Source organism: Octodon degus, unplaced genomic scaffold (genome assembly GCF_000260255.1).
Source record: "Octodon degus isolate 3935 unplaced genomic scaffold, OctDeg1.0 scaffold00109, whole genome shotgun sequence".
In the NCBI taxonomy this organism is placed as follows: Eukaryota; Metazoa; Chordata; class Mammalia; order Rodentia; family Octodontidae; genus Octodon; species Octodon degus.
Genome location: NW_004524685.1, coordinates 399,389 through 414,818, shown reverse-complemented (window position 1 = coordinate 414,818; position 15,430 = coordinate 399,389). Strand labels below are relative to the sequence as shown.

General features: G+C 43.8%; 1 protein-coding gene across 1 annotated transcript in view; it reads right to left on the bottom strand.

Annotated features, from left to right (window-relative positions):
- The window catches only part of Kyat3 (kynurenine aminotransferase 3), a 60,383-nt gene extending 45,421 nt beyond the window's left edge, over positions 1 to 14,962 (bottom strand). The window contains 3 exon segments of the mRNA XM_023724341.1: positions 9,619 to 9,718; positions 9,908 to 9,988; positions 14,947 to 14,962. Coding sequence (XP_023580109.1) covers positions 9,619 to 9,717 — 99 coding nt within the window. The 5' untranslated portion in view covers position 9,718; positions 9,908 to 9,988; positions 14,947 to 14,962.
- Between the last annotated feature and the right edge of the window lie 468 nt (positions 14,963 to 15,430).

Sequence of the window (15,430 nt, the reverse complement as noted above, 5' to 3'; positions counted from 1 at the left end):
TCTGACATTGCCAGTTAAACAGAAGACCCAATGCTATTATGGGCTACTGGACTCTTTTAGAATATTTTGCTGAGTTTACACACCTATAATATTCAATAACAGAACTTAGAAAAATGGGGTATACTGATGAATGTCCATTTTGTATCTGTGTATTCAAAGTGGTTAGGATAGATATATAGTTACATTCTCTCTTTTTTTTTTTTTTTTTTTCTTTTTGGCAGAACTGGGATTGAACTCAGGCACTTGTGCTTGCCAGGCAAGCGCTTATTCCACTGAGCCATCTTTGTGCCCCCCCCCAATTTTTTTTTTTAATTATTTATTTATTGTGTGTGTGTGTGTGTGTGTGGCCAGCTCAGCCCACCAGGGGGCGGGGCTGGCTGGCATGTGGTGCTGGGGGATCGAACTGCGGTCCCTTGTGCTTTGCCAAGCTTGTTCCAAGTAGGTGCTTTAGACCACTGAGCCATCTCGCCAGCCCCAGTTACATTCTCTTAATGAATAGAATGATTTGTTCTAATGGTGTTTCTAAATAGGATATCAAGTCCACATCTTGTACAGCAATTAACCACTAAGAAGAATGTATGCAGTGTGTTAGTTATTGAAACTGTCCTAACGATTTGATTTGAAACTGTCTCATTGCTATCTGTTTATCAATAAAATTATGAAAATAAATAGTGTATAAAACAAACAAAAAAAGAAACACGTACCGGCTTGTATAATCTTTTGGCGCCAGCTTACTCTAAGAGGTGACTTTACCCTACAGGTTACAGGCATGGCACAGTCGTATAATGTTCTGCTGCATTATCAGAGGACAACTGCAGTGGAATCATAAGCCGCTTCATGTTTTGTTAGTTTGAAGAGGAAGGATGCAGTTCTAAAGATCCACCACAAGATGGCATGAACGACAAACATAAAGAAAATCCTATTACATCTTTAAAATGTTTACCCCAAAGGGCTAAAACAAGTCAAGTTTGAAAATATGAGACAAACAAACAAAAAAAAACCCCTTGATTCTAAGAGGCTAGTGGGTCAAAATTTAAATTGTATCTTTTGTGTGTGTGTGTGTGTGTGTACACACATGTGTTTTGAGACAAGGTGTCACTCTGCAGTTGAGGCTGGCCTAGAACTCACTTGGTACCCTAGGCTGGTCTCTTACCTTGTGGTCATCCTCCTGCCTCAGCCTCCAGAGTGCTGAGATTACAGGTGTGGGCCAATCTGCCCGGCTAAATTCTGTTTTAAGGAAGTTGTGCATAAGAGTTGTTGCAGACAGGTGGGATGGGATAGGTGATGAAAAAGTTTTCCTAAATGGTGGGGTCAAGCTAGGGAAATCAAAGGTATTTATATCTATGTATTATGATTACCAATAATGTCTTTATCGAAAGAAAATAAGATCACAGCCAAAAAAGGTAAGTATAAGAAAGGCCAGAAATGGAATCAGGAAAACTATATACAGAGAGAGAGAGAGAGAGGGGGAGAGAGAGAGACAGAGAGAGAGAGAGAGAGAGAGAGAGAGAGAGAGAGAGAGAGAGAGACAGAGAGAGAGACAGAGACAGAGACAGAGACAGACAGAGACAGACAGACAGAATGAGAATTGACATTTCACCCACTGTTGTGATGATAGGTAGTATTCCTTGATTCCTCAGCATTTCCTAGTATCTTTTTTGTTTCAAAGGCAGATTTAGTCTTAAGAGAAACTTGGTCCTGCATTTCCTGCTCTGTGTTGTCTGTATGCTGGAGTGGGACTCTACGGGCAGCTCCTGCGCCTGGAGACCTTGCGACTTCTCCATAACCACCCGAGAAACAGCGGCACCCCAGTTCCACAGTGCGGAGAGCTGGGTGAGCAGCAGCTGCATTTGAAGTTTCAAAGCCATAGTCATGGCATCTCTTGGTTACACAAGACAGAAATGCAAACAGAAAGCTAGGTGCAGAGTGGAATCTGTTAGAAAGTTCACGCTACCATGGGGAGGGCAGAGGGGCAGTCAGCTCAAGAGGAAAGTGACATCAGGAACTTGAACCCTCGGAGTGCTCCTACAGCTCCATTTTCAATGCACCTGCTCTGCCCGTCCACTTTCCTTGGCCTCAGGCCTCTAAATAGCCACATCTCCCAGCTTCACCATCACACAGGATCCAAGAACCGAGCGCCCAAAAATGTTAGTAATTATTACTGCTGACATATTTGGTGAGCTCAAATATATCTCAAGTTATCTGCCACAGGAGAGAAAATACCAACAAGCATATCTCACAAAGGAATTTTAAACAGAATATGTAAGCCTTTAAAAAGATAACTTTGACAGCTCAATAAAGAAATAATTCAACTTAAAATGGGCAAAAGATTTGGCAGCCCCTTCCTAGATGATATAACTGGCTAAAAAAGCACATCTGAAGATGCTCAACAGTATTAGTTACTGGGAAAACGAAATGCAGCAGGAGCCCGCAAGACACCCAGCAGATGGCTGCAGATATTAAGTCTGGGAAAGAGACGAGGGACACAGAATTACATGTAACTCCACTGGGAATGGAAAAATGGTACAGCTTCTCTAGAAAAGGATTTGATAGTCATTTAAGAACTGAACATAAATTAACCACACCACCCAACCATTCCACTGTTGGTATTTACCCAAACAATGAAAAGCTATGTTTTTACAATGGGGTGTACCAAGTGTTCAGACCTAGACACAATCCAAAAGGCTATCAACAAATAAACAGAAAAGTAATAAAGAGATCACACTCCACAATAAAAAGGAAAGGTGCTACTGGTACACTGCCATACGGATGAATTTCGGCATCACTGCATGTGTGGGAAACATGTGTGTATCACGATTCTTTTTTTTTTTTTTTGGCAGAACTGGGGATTGAACTCAGGCCCTTGCGCTTGCCAGGCAAGTGCTTATTCTACTGAGCCATCTCCCCGGGCCCTGTATTTGCTTTTAATCTATGTGATAAAGAGCAAGTCAGCAGAGCAAGGGATGTGCTGCGTAGGAGCGCGGGACCCTTCAGGGCAGACGCTCGGTACGCTGACCAGGGCAGGGACTTAATGGTCTACATGTCCAGCGTGTGATCACCGAGCTAAGTTCTGAATGGATGCTGTTTACTGCACCTTGATAAGGATGATTTTAAAAAGTTGTCAGAGTATTCTGAGGTCGTCCCTTCTTTCTTCCTCTGATCAAAACGCTTCTCAAGAAACAGACGTTATCATGGACATTTCACAGATTTTAGATGTTTTCTAAGGTCTATTGAAAAGCCAGACAAATAACGTTTTGGCCACTAGAGGGCATAGCAAACTAACAGAATGTTCTCAACACAGTGGCTGAACTGAAGGCAAAGCTCAGGATTGGAAATGCGCCCTCGGAAAGGATGACTGGCAGACACACGAGGAAGAAGGTAGAAAAAACTCAGAAGAGCCTTATTTTACTCCACATTTAAGCAACACATATTTAGTTGCTTTATTTTATAAAAACCACACACTGGTTGTAGCCTACCTTTATAGAGCTGCCTACAACAGGCTGGAAGCTGTCTTGGAGCTGTTTTGCACACTTGCAAATAAAAGGTAGACAGTCAACCAAACTCTTTCTTGAGATTTGACTGACTTCCCTCCATCGTGTGGAGAAACCTATTTTTTGCTTTTATTTGTGATTCAATTCCTTTACTTCATGAACATTTGTTCTTTCTGGCTTTTAACTGAACCCATCCAGATTTCTGTCAAGTTCCCTCATTGTAAAGAAAATAAAAGCCTTCAACACATGTTCATTTATATTTCTATGAGTCATGATTTAAACATTTCCTGAAAATCATCTTTTAACAAAACTTTAGAGAAACTTCGTGGAAACAGATTTCTCCAAACCTCAGCATGGGTAGCTGGAATACTCCTAACTAGAACACCAGGAAACATGGAGTTAGGAAAACCAAGAATCCAATTTTTGATTTATTTGCTATAAACATTAGGTCCAAGTGAAGATCTTAGAAGAGCAGGGTCTGCCCCAAATATAAACCTGAGGACTGGCCCGTTTCCATGTCTACACAGCAATCCTACCCCAGACACTGCCCATTGGATTAGGGTTGGACAGTCAGCCCAAGCTGATCAGGACAACTAGAAATGTGGGTGTGAGGCTGAGACACAGCTCGGTTTTGCTGGGCACAGGAAGGGAAGAAACTTGGCTCTGCAGGAGGCCCATGCAGCTCGTCAGACGCCCCAGCTCCGAGCCCTGTAAGCTCTGCGGACGGCAAAAATCTCCAAGGTTGTTCCGAGCAGAGGGCTCTCAAATCAGATGGGTTTTACTTTCCAGTTAAACAGATTAAACTAACAGAGCATGAGGCAGGCAGGACCCTGCAGTCCTCAGCCAGAGTCCTCACTTGTTAAAACAGAATGAACACCAGTGCCATGCCAGTGTTGTGGGGACAAAATGAGGCAAATGCAGTGTGGCAAAACAGTTCTCAGCTCATGACATGAGTCCACCCAGGAGGCAGCGAAGATTCCTGTAGCTAGAAGTAAGTCTATCTCTGCTGTGAAGGCAGCAGAGGAGGGGCCGGGTATGGACTGCTCCACGACGCATACTGTCTTCACGTGAAACATGTTGCTTTTCTGTTTCTCTGGTAAGCATCTACATTTTAGAAGTTCCTTAAAAAGTTTTCGACTGTATTTTTAAAGACCATTTTTAGGTTTATAACAAGACTGACCAGAAAAGTACAGTGAGCAGCTGGAGGCCCTTCAGTGCCCACCCGTCCCCCACCCGTGGAGCTGACCCTTTGTCACACACTTCTTCCTTTAAGAGCCAGTCATTCAGGTCTGCAGTGTTCAGCCTCGTTAGCTTTCTGCTCGTCTGTTAATAATCTATTCACAGCCATGCTGTGATGTTGGGCTGTGGGGGACTCAGGTCAATAATTTCTGACATTGCCAGTTAAACAGAAGACCCAATGCTATTATGGGCTACTGGACTCTTTTAGAATATTTTGCTGAGTTTACACACCTATAATATTCAATAACAGAACTTAGAAAAATGGGGTATACTGATGAATGTCCATTTTGTATCTGTGTATTCAAAGTGGTTTGGATAGATATATAGTTGCATTCTCTTTTTTTTTTTTTTGCATTCTCTTAATGAATAGAATGATTTGTTCTAATGGTGTTTGTAAATAGGATCACAAGTCTGCATTTTATACAGCAATTAACCACTAAGAAGAATATATGCAGTGTATTATTTGTTGAAACTGTACTTCCGATTTGATTTGAAACTGTCTCATTGCTGTTTATCAATAAAATTTTGAAAAAAAATAATAATCTATTCACTGCTTATCCTCAAATTATCCTCAATAAATATATGCATCAAAGCTCATTTGTGGACTCTTTTTTGCTTTCTCGTCTCTTTTGCTGCCTGTCAATCAATCAGTCAATCATACTTACCAAAACTCTTAGCCTTTCTGGCACTAGTAGGTAATACAAAGTTTATCTTCCAATTTCATTTGTTCCTCCCCCTCGCCTTTGTTTCCTTTCCTTCTATTTCCTTTTCTGTGCTTTGTTTTGTCATTTGTTTGATACAGTGGCTCACTGTGTAGTTCAGGTTGGTTGTTTATTTTATTTTTAAAGAATATAAAATAGTAATTTCTGTTTTCTTTTCTTTTTTTGAGACAGATCCTTGATGTACGGTTCAGTTTGCCCCTGAACTCACTATGTAGCCCAGGTTGGCCTCAAACTGTGGCAATCCTCCCGCTTCAGCCTCCTGAGTGCGGAGAGTTTGCCTGCACCACCAAGCCCAACCCTCTTCTCCTTTTGATCTGTGGTCTCAGTATGTTATCCAAGCTGGTTTGAAAATCCTGGGCTCAAGAGATCCTCCTATTGGAGATCCTTGGCTCCTGGGTAGTGGAAATAATAGATATGAACCAGCCTGCCTCTATTTTCCTATTTGAGGTCTTTAATATCTAGGTGTTAAAATAGTTTTGAGAGTGATTTATTTTCTTAGACAATGTCTCACTATGTCATTGGCTTGAACTCACTATGTAGCCCAGGCTGGCTGAACCCTCATCAATTCTCCTGCCTCTGCCTCCCAAGGGGTGGGATTACAGGCGTGTGTCACTATGCCCAGCAGAGAATGATTTTTACCTACGTTCCCCTTGTGCTCCCTTCTTGCTGTATGACAGGTTTTTTTTTCCTTCAGCATTCAAAACATTACTTAAAATTACAAAATTACATTTGTTTAAAACTACAAAAGTAATAAATGTTTTTGTCAAATAAACAAGACAGAAAATGAAAGTCTATCTGCTAAGGTTTGAATCTCTAGTGTCCCCCAACTGTCATGGGTCAAGGCTGCAGCCCAGCCTGTGGTGCTGTGGGAGGTGGGTAAGCGATAGGATGGGACTCGGAGGCAGCAGGTCTCTGGGGTACGTATTGAATGCGATCCTAGAAGACTAAAATCTTATGAGATAAGAATTGTGCAGAGTAACATGGAATTGCTGATATTTTGCCATTTTTAACTTATGAAAATAGCAATTTGGCCGGATCTGGTGGCGGATGCCTATAATCCCAGCACTTGGGAGGCTGCGGCAGAAGGACTGCTGGCTAGTCTGGGCTACAAAGTGAGTTCAAGGCCAGCTTGAACTGCACAGTGAAACCCTGTCTCAAAAAGATGAGGAAAAAAAAAAAAGTAAAAAAGAAAAAAATAGCAATTTCAAATGATTCAACCTCATATAAAACACTGAGATTCAGTCATTTTCAAGTTCTTATTTCACTAGCTCTAAAAACGATTGACCTTTTCTTATATAACTGCAATGCCATTACCACACCCAATCAATAATTTTTTGGGATTATCTTATACCAAATAAAAATTACAGGTCAGTGTTTCGGCTTAGAGTCCCCAACAGACAAAGCTAAAAAAATCAAAATGGAGTGACTCATGCTAAGCTCCTCTGTGATCTGACCTGAGAAATCAAGACCATTTAGCACAGATTTCCCAAACAAGCCAATTCTAGTTCCTTTTGTCAAATTATTTGACATAAAGTCATCTGAATGTTAAGCAATCAGTTATTTTATTTTGTGGTCAGCTCAGCCCACCCTGAGGGTGGGGCGGGCATGGCACGCAGTGCCAGGGAATCGAACCTCGGTCCCCTGCGCCTGCCTAAGCTTGCCTAACCAGGTGCTTTAGACCACTGAGCTATCTCACCAGCCTACAGGTTTTTTTTTAATCAGTTATTTATTTATTATTAATTATTTATTTATTGTTCTTTCTTACCTCTCATCCTGGGAAAGTAACTGTGCAATGACCATCCTGCTTCAGCTTCTTGTCTCTGCTTTCAGCCTTTTTCTGCCTGGAAAACTAATGTCTAGCCTGGCCTGGGTGTACCTTATCATCTCAGCTCTGAAGCTGAAGGAGAAGGCTCAGGAGCTTGAGACTCTTGGGGCAACTAGGGCTTTGACACTAACTGGGCAGACAGGCAAAGAGCTTCAGGGCCGTGTGCCGTCCTTCCTGCTTACAGAGCTTGCCCTCTTTCTTTCCTGCCAGTGATTACAGAAGAAACTGGGGCATGTATGTATCCTGAGGCCCAACCCCCACTCTTAATTTGTTTGCTTTTCCATGACAAACTTCACCTATTCCTCAAGCAGCTGTATTTTCTATAAACTGGAGAGGATGATCAAGATGGTGCCCGGGGTGGTGCTAACTTGAAGTTTTTTTAGCCATTATAATATTCCTTTCTTGACTTCCTATCATTGCTTATAGATCGAAAGTCAGAAACTTAGTTCTCTTTCCCATCTTGCAAGAAGATGTGAAAAAACTGAGAAGCCAGACAGTAAAGAGAAGAAACCTGAAGCCCAGAAGGCTGCTGACAGTGGTACTGGTAAAAAGGGTAAGGTGAAGGCAAAACAGTCCAAGAAGGGGCAGCCCCACTGCAGCCGAAATCCTGTCCTGCTTACAGGAATTGGTAGATACTCCTGATGTGCTATATATTCCAGAAAGGCTTTGTACAAGAGAAAGTACAGCCAGGGAGATGGTTCAGTAGAATAAGTGTTTCCCTGGCATGCGCAAGGGCCTGAGTTCAATCCCTGGTTCCACCAAAAAAAAAAAAAAAGAGAGAGAGAGAACATATACAGCAGATGTGCCCTAAAAGCTCTTGAGCCACAGCAAGAAACCCTTCAGTCAGCATGTGCGGAAACTTCGAGCTAGCATCACTCCTGGCACCATCTTGATCATCCTCACCGGGCGTCACAGAGGCAAGAGAGTGGTCTTCCTGAAGCGGTTGGCCAGTGGCTTGCTACTTGTGACTGGGCCTCTGAGCCTTAATCGTGTTCCTCTACGAAGAACACACCAGAACTTTGTCATTGCCACCTTTACTAAAATTGACATCAGCAAAGTGAAAATCCCCAAACACCTCACTGATGCTTACTTCAAGAAGAAGAAGAAGCTGCGGAAGCCCAGACACCAGGAGGGCGAGATCGTTGACACAGAGAAAGAGAGATACCAGATTTCAGACCAGCACAAAGCGGATCAGAAAGCGGTGGACTCACAGATCTTAGCAAAAATGAAAGCTGTTCCTCAGCTCCAGGGAGTAAATGGACAAATGGACAAATGGAATTTTTCCTCATAAATTAGTGTTCTAAATTTCTTACTGGGGCCAATGAGATAGCTCAGTAGAATAAGCGTTTGCCTGGCAAGCGCAAGGTCCTGAGTTCAATCCCTGCTACCAGAAAAATGAAATATCAAAAAATAAATAAATTTCTTACTAAGAACCTAATTAAATAACTGATACATTTAAAAAATAATATTCCTTTTTTGAATAGGAAGGTGGCACCCTTTAGTGAGCCTAAAGACAGGGTGACTGTGGTATGCTGGTTATGTTTTTCCCACTGATTTTGGGCAAATTATGAACCCACCCCAGCCTCCATTCTCTTACTTGTAAAGTGTAAATTCACTAATGCATACGTTGAAGGGCTTTATGCAAATGACGCTGAATGTATAATGACCATCACATTATCTTGTTCACAGATAGAAAGCAGCTGCTCAGTGACCATCAATTCTGGAAGAAACATATTCAAGAGCCCAGTGTGGAAGCACACACCTGTAATCCCAGAACCGGGGTGGCTGAGCCAGGAGGCTTGCTTTGAGTTTGATGCCATCCTGGCCTACACAGTGAGTCCAGGACAGCCTGAATTGCATAGCAAGATCCTGTCTCAAGAAAAGAAAAAAAAAAAAAAAAAGAAAAAAGAAAAAAAAGAGGGTTGGCCAAATAGCTCAGCAGATAAAAGCACCTGCTTAGGCAGACACAGGGGCCAGGGGTTTGATTCCCAGCCTGTGGTGCTGGCCCTGCCTCTGGGGCATGCTGAGATGGCCAGCGGCCGGCGTAATCCCAGCACTTGGGAGGCTGTAGTAATCCCAGCACTTGGGAGGCTGTAAACAGGAGAGTCACTACGAGTCTCATCTGATCTACCTAGTGAGACCCTGTGAGACCCTGTAGAACATGTACTAAATACAAAAAAATAAATAAATAAAATAAAAAAAGAAGAATCACCTTAACTCTTACAATAGAAACACTCACTCTAAAAGCATGCTTATCAAAAGTTCCTGAAAAATTATATCTTTACTTTGATGTTGCAGAAAATGTACCATAATTTTTCTGTAGGTCATTGGTAATACCTACACCATAAGTAGAGAATCCCAGAAGCTTTGAAGAATGAATTGTCTTTAGAAATTTTGCTCCATTAGCAAGGGAGCAGAATCTTCCCGGGGCCAACAACATGCTAGGGGAGAGAAGAAAAATCAGGAAAGGGAGTAAATATATAACCATTATATCACTATCGGACAACAATATTCTTTTTATGATTCAATCTATTCATTATTATAACAAATTCAATACTTCTTATATTATATAAATTAAATCAAACTAGAATCAGTTGTGTGGACCCTAACAAACAAAAAGTACTTCTAACCTGGATGTGGTGGTGTACACCTGCAGTCCCAGCTGGGGAGCTGAGGCAGGAAGATCACCCTGAGTCTGAGGGTAGCCTAAACTACAAAGGGAAAACATGCGCATGATAAACATCCAGTTTTCTAAAAACATTCAGGCAAAGAGCAATCTGACTTAAGATTGTGGGCTGTGATTGTTGTTCTCAAGTAAGGGATGCTGCTGTACTAATACATATGGATTCTGCCTCTCTCTCTAGTAGTTGTAGCCAAATCTTAGACAGGAAATATACTCAATGGACTCAAAGGAACCACTGATGCTAGTGCCCATGAACCACCTAAAAGCTGCGAACAATAATACAGAGAATGTTTCTGTTGTTTTGCTTCACTTTCTTTCTTTAATGTATTTGGTACGGGGTCTCACTATGGAGCTTGGACTCACAGTGATTCTGTTTTCAGCCTCCCCAGCGCTGGGATCACAGGCATGTGCCACTATGCCTGGACTCTGGCCGGTTGAGCCCACCCTGAGTCGGGGGCTGGGGTGGCATGTGGTGCCGGGAATTGAACTATGCTCCCAGTGCTTACCTAAGCAGGCACTTTTAGTCTGCTGAGCTAACTTGTTGTCCCCTTTTTTTCTCTTTTGAGATAGTTTCATTATATAGTTCAGACTCACGTTGAATTGACTTTGTCATCTAGGCTGGCTTTGAGCTTACAGCGCTCCTCCTGTCTCAGCCTCCCTAGTGGTGGGATTACAGGTGTGCACCACCAGGCCACATGCTGATTTTATCAATAAAATCCTTGACTGCTCCTGAAACGTCCTGCCCTGGACATGTAAGTTATATATTCTCTCAGCTATTCTAGGAGACACCAACCTGTTACTAAGTCTGCTAAGTACTCTTGTTCTCCCAACAGAGTTTTGCTATGTAGTCCTGGGTGGAACTCAACACGACCCCATGACCTGGAACTTGTGATCCTCCTGTCTCAGCCTCCTGGGTTCTGGGATGACTGAACCCTCAACCCTTGCACAGCATTGTTTCAGTTCATTTATTTACTTGGCTGGTTATCCACTGGTTAATGTACACTACACATTCCAACTACAAAAACCTTGCATGTTAAGTTTCTCTGGCACATCGTACACATTCAGTTACATAAGTGTTGAAGAACTAAATGTACACGTAAATCACATTGAAATGTTTTAAGGGGGCTCTGTTTAAGAAGAATCCTTTTGTGAGAGAGACATCTTTTTTAAAGCTAATAGTTGGCTTTTATGCCCATTTAAGTTCAGCATGTTTTAAACACAGTATAAGAAAAGTGCTTTCTTATAAATAGACAAATGAGAGAAATAGCTTTCAACTTCTTGAGATAAACTAGGGAGAAAAGGTTGAGGCAGGAGACCTGGGTTTTAGTCTTGAGATATATCTTTGGAAAAAGTCACTAACTTCCCACCCTTGTTCTGGGTCAGTGAATCCTGGCTCAAAGATAATCTCAGTCAGTGCTGAGTCACTGGCTGGGCACACATGAGCTTAGCCTGCAGTCTAGGGCAGGTGTCACCTGCCTCTGGGTGGGCGGCGCAGCGACTAGGCCTCAGCGTTCATCTTCTTAGGCGGTTACCAGGGGAGCTGCTCATGGCCTAAGCTAAGCCTGTCCCCTCCTGTACAGCCCCTCACCTCCAAAGCGCACCACCCTCCCTAGTAACTCAGCTGACTTCATCTCGCATCCACTTTCCCACCCTTCCACATTCCCTTTGGGATAAGAACTGGTATAACCCAACAACTCCATTCTCTTTGTTTTCAGAGTCCCTTCTACCTACCTGAGCCCAACTCTCATTGGTCCCCAGTGATGCCACTTTTGTCTCTCTTGGTGTTGGTTTTTGTTCACATAAGCTCCACATATTTTTTTTAATGTTATCTAAAGTACTTTTCAGTTGCATGTGACACAAATACTTTAAGTCAGCTTTTTGTAGTTTCCAAGTTTACATCATTATTCACCATGACAGCCATCGTTATGGGCAGACTCCTTCCTGCTATCCGATTCACTACTGCCCCACCATTCCTTCTCCCCTCTGCCCCCTTCTTCTGTCTCCTGCTGACTCCCTAGCAGCATTAAGGAACTGGCAAGAAAGCTTTCCTTCCCAAGCTCAAGTGCTGTGACCACCCTGCAATGCCTTCACCTGCAACCCTGCAAAGGCCTGCTCTTCCCTCCTTCATCTGGCTTCAGTACCTCTCTCCTATAATCACACCCACTACCTTGCTGTTACCCCAAACTGGTCTCATCCTAAGATAACAAAAAGACTGAACAGAGATTCTCTTCCTTGTACTGTAACTCATCTTACTAGCTGTCTCCCCTTGCTCAAGTTGGTGCAACTTATTTTGTGCCCATTACTTCCCAGAGGAAGTTTGCTGGGAAAGCCAGTTTAGACCTTCTCAAATCTGAGCAATGCTGACCACGCTCTGACTCCTCCCCCACACACCTCATTCTCATGGCTTTGACCTTAGTTGCAACCCTCATTTTCCTCCTGCCTTTCTTCTCCCATCCACAATTAAATGATGGAATTCTTCCAGTGCAGACCCAGGCTCCAGTTCTGTGTCGCTCCCTCAGGGAATCTTGAGGTGAGAACTCTGGGCGTTTTGGTGGAAATTGCCTCAAGAAATCTAAGCAACGGGACAGAATGGTGCACACCTGCAGTCTCAGTGCTCCAGGAGATGGCCACCTTGAGCCCAGTCTAGTAGTTTAGCGAGAATTAAAAACGGCTGAGGATGTAGGTCGTTATGAAGGCCCAGGGCAGTGTGAAAGTCCTGGGGTCAGTCTCCAGCACCGCAAGCAAAAGCAAAAGCAAAAAACCCCACCATAACAAAAACAACTCAAAGCAGGCTAATTAAACAGATTTGTTAGATGTTTGCAGATTCTTTTAGCATTGAGGAGAAAAGCCAGTGCCCCTTTGTTAGTGCCCCTTCAGAGATATTTTGTCTGTTTGAAATAAATCTTCCAGAAAAAGTTATAAGTCTCAACATCTCTGAGTTATTGATTCACTTTTTAGGTTACCTTAAGTAACCAACCAAGAGGTATTCCTTTTGTCTCTTAGGCTTATGAAAGTGCCTGTCTGGACAGGGCAGGAAGAACCTTTTCTGTAACAATGTTGAAGTCCCCCATTTAAAAGCCCCTTGTGGAGACTTCTTTGGGGAGGCACTGCTTTAAGAGCAACCTCCAGCGTGCCCCTCTTGAATGTAACAAGCTGACCTTCACTTATCTCCTCCTGGTTGTGTTTGTTAGCTCTGCCCTCACGGAGGGGCAAATCCACACCACTCAGTTATAAATTCTGAACCTTTGAAGAAAGATTGTTCTCCTGCACTTTAAATATATATGCTTTGAGCAGTATTTTCTACTGCAATTAACACTGTATATATATGTAATATATATATATTCTCCAATAAACTAAATAAATGGATACATTTCAGTATCATGGAAAGTTGAAAAAAATCAAAAGGTATCTCGCTTTTAATTATAAGCTGTATTTTTATTGCAATTTTTTTCTAATTTCTCCCTGAAATGATACTTGGTTAAAGCAACAAGGCAAATGCGACTTGGGGTGTTGCCAGTCAACCTACTCATGGCATAAATAAAGGGACATAAACTCCATGTTGAAAGGCACAAGAGCGATGGAAAGTCAGCCTGCGCTGCCCACTTGCCCACCGCGGGAGAAGCCTCTACGATAAACATTCAGAAGGTGTACTTGGCCGATTTGGGGGTGAGCTGAACCCGAGACGGCTGCTCAACTGTTGGGAGCAGAATCCACAACTCAATGGCAGAGAAAGGAGTCGAAATGACTTTTTAAACTTAGGAAATGCAAAGATGCACGCGGTGGACTTGCTTTCACACTATCAAGTTGAAACATTTTGCATATGCCTATGGGGTAGGCAGGAAGAGATTGCCTTAATTTGCCCAGTCAAGAACTGGCGGGCTAACAAGCACAAGGCTATTAAGAGAAACAGCAGCAAAAAAGTATAAAAACAAAGTATAAGAAGTAAAGCCATGGTGTTATGTTGAGCTGTAGGGGACTCAGGTCAACAATTTCTGACATTGCCAGTCAAGCGGAAGACCCAATACTACTAGGGACTCCTGGACTCTAGCATACTACTGGGCTGCTAGCGGAAGAACTAGGTGCTGATTGGGGAAAGTACAGTCGAAAGGACAAACTTCAAAACCGTGTCTTTGGAGCAGAAGTAGAAAAAAAGCCAAAGCTAGTCAGCACAAGATTAAAGTGCACCAACCAGAAATTGCTGAAAGCCGCTATGTAAAATTGAACTCACAGCTGCTGCGGTGCTGGACCTTGACCCCAGGCCGTACGCGCTCCTCCACTGAACCACTCCTCCTACGCCCACGCCTCCTGTGCCCGCAGTCCTCGCTCTGGGGTAGGCACTAGCGTAAGTGTACCTTTTTCCAGAGGGAAAAGTGTGGCTACGAGTTAGCACACGAGGTAGAATTTTGCAACAGTTGGTCTGCAGCGGTTGCGTGGAGCTTCAGTGAGGGAGCTTCCAGCCTCTCTGGCCGAGCAGTGCAGAGAAGTCCATGCGTGGGAGGAAGGGTTTACGTGTTGCGCGGTGGCTCAAGGCCTCTTCAGGAGCAAGATTGTCCCATTTTCTCCTTTAAAAATTTGGATTTCACCAAGATTCACTCATGGGGGCGTGGGAGGGGTATGTGATCAGCCTTTGCTTCCTTTTGCAAAATTAAGATCTCGTCTAAGAAATGAACTGAAACCAGCAATGCCTTCACAGCTTGTTTTCTAATGCGCAAAACTGCACAATCAAGAGCAGACAGGCATGACAGTTTGGAGCACAAGGGAGGCCAGTGGGACCCGCTGCACTCGCTCTCTAGATCCGCCAAGTTTTAGACTACTGAGTGCATCTGCCGGCTTGTGCCGGCGCTTGGGACTCCTAGGTCCAGGCAGACACACGTGCAAGTCGGGCCTCTTCCCAGTCTCGCACGAACTTTGGAGGCCTTCGCCTCGGGCTTCATCCCTGAAGCCCCACACACCCTGCACGCACGCACGCCGAGGTCGCACACGCACCTGGCTTCCAGCAGCTCCAGTCCCTCTCCACCGCACACTCGCTGGGCTTCCGGCGGCTCCTGTACGTCTCCGGCTTGGGGGCGGGTGATTTGGTCTGAGGGGCAGAGCCTGGACATGATTGACTCAATTTTAGATGTTGATTGGCTGGAGGGTGAGGTATGGTTCGCGGATTGGATACGTCCGGCTGTCTGTACGGGACGCAGAGTAAGGAGGCGGGCCCAGAGGTGGCAGGGGATTGGCTATGGGGTCTGGGTAAAGGTACCGACTGGCTGCAGAGTGAGATTGCCAAAGTGAAGAGCATCTAGGTTCTGAACCTGAGACAGGGGGTGGAGGGGGGCGTGGACGTGGAGCTGAAAGACGATTGGCTGCTACGTAATTCAGGTTTGAGGCTCGAATTGGATGTGCTAGGCGCGTGGAGGGGGTTATTTGGTTTAGGGGTGGGTGGTGTTAGTGAAAGACGGTAAACGTCGAGTTTCGCGTTTAG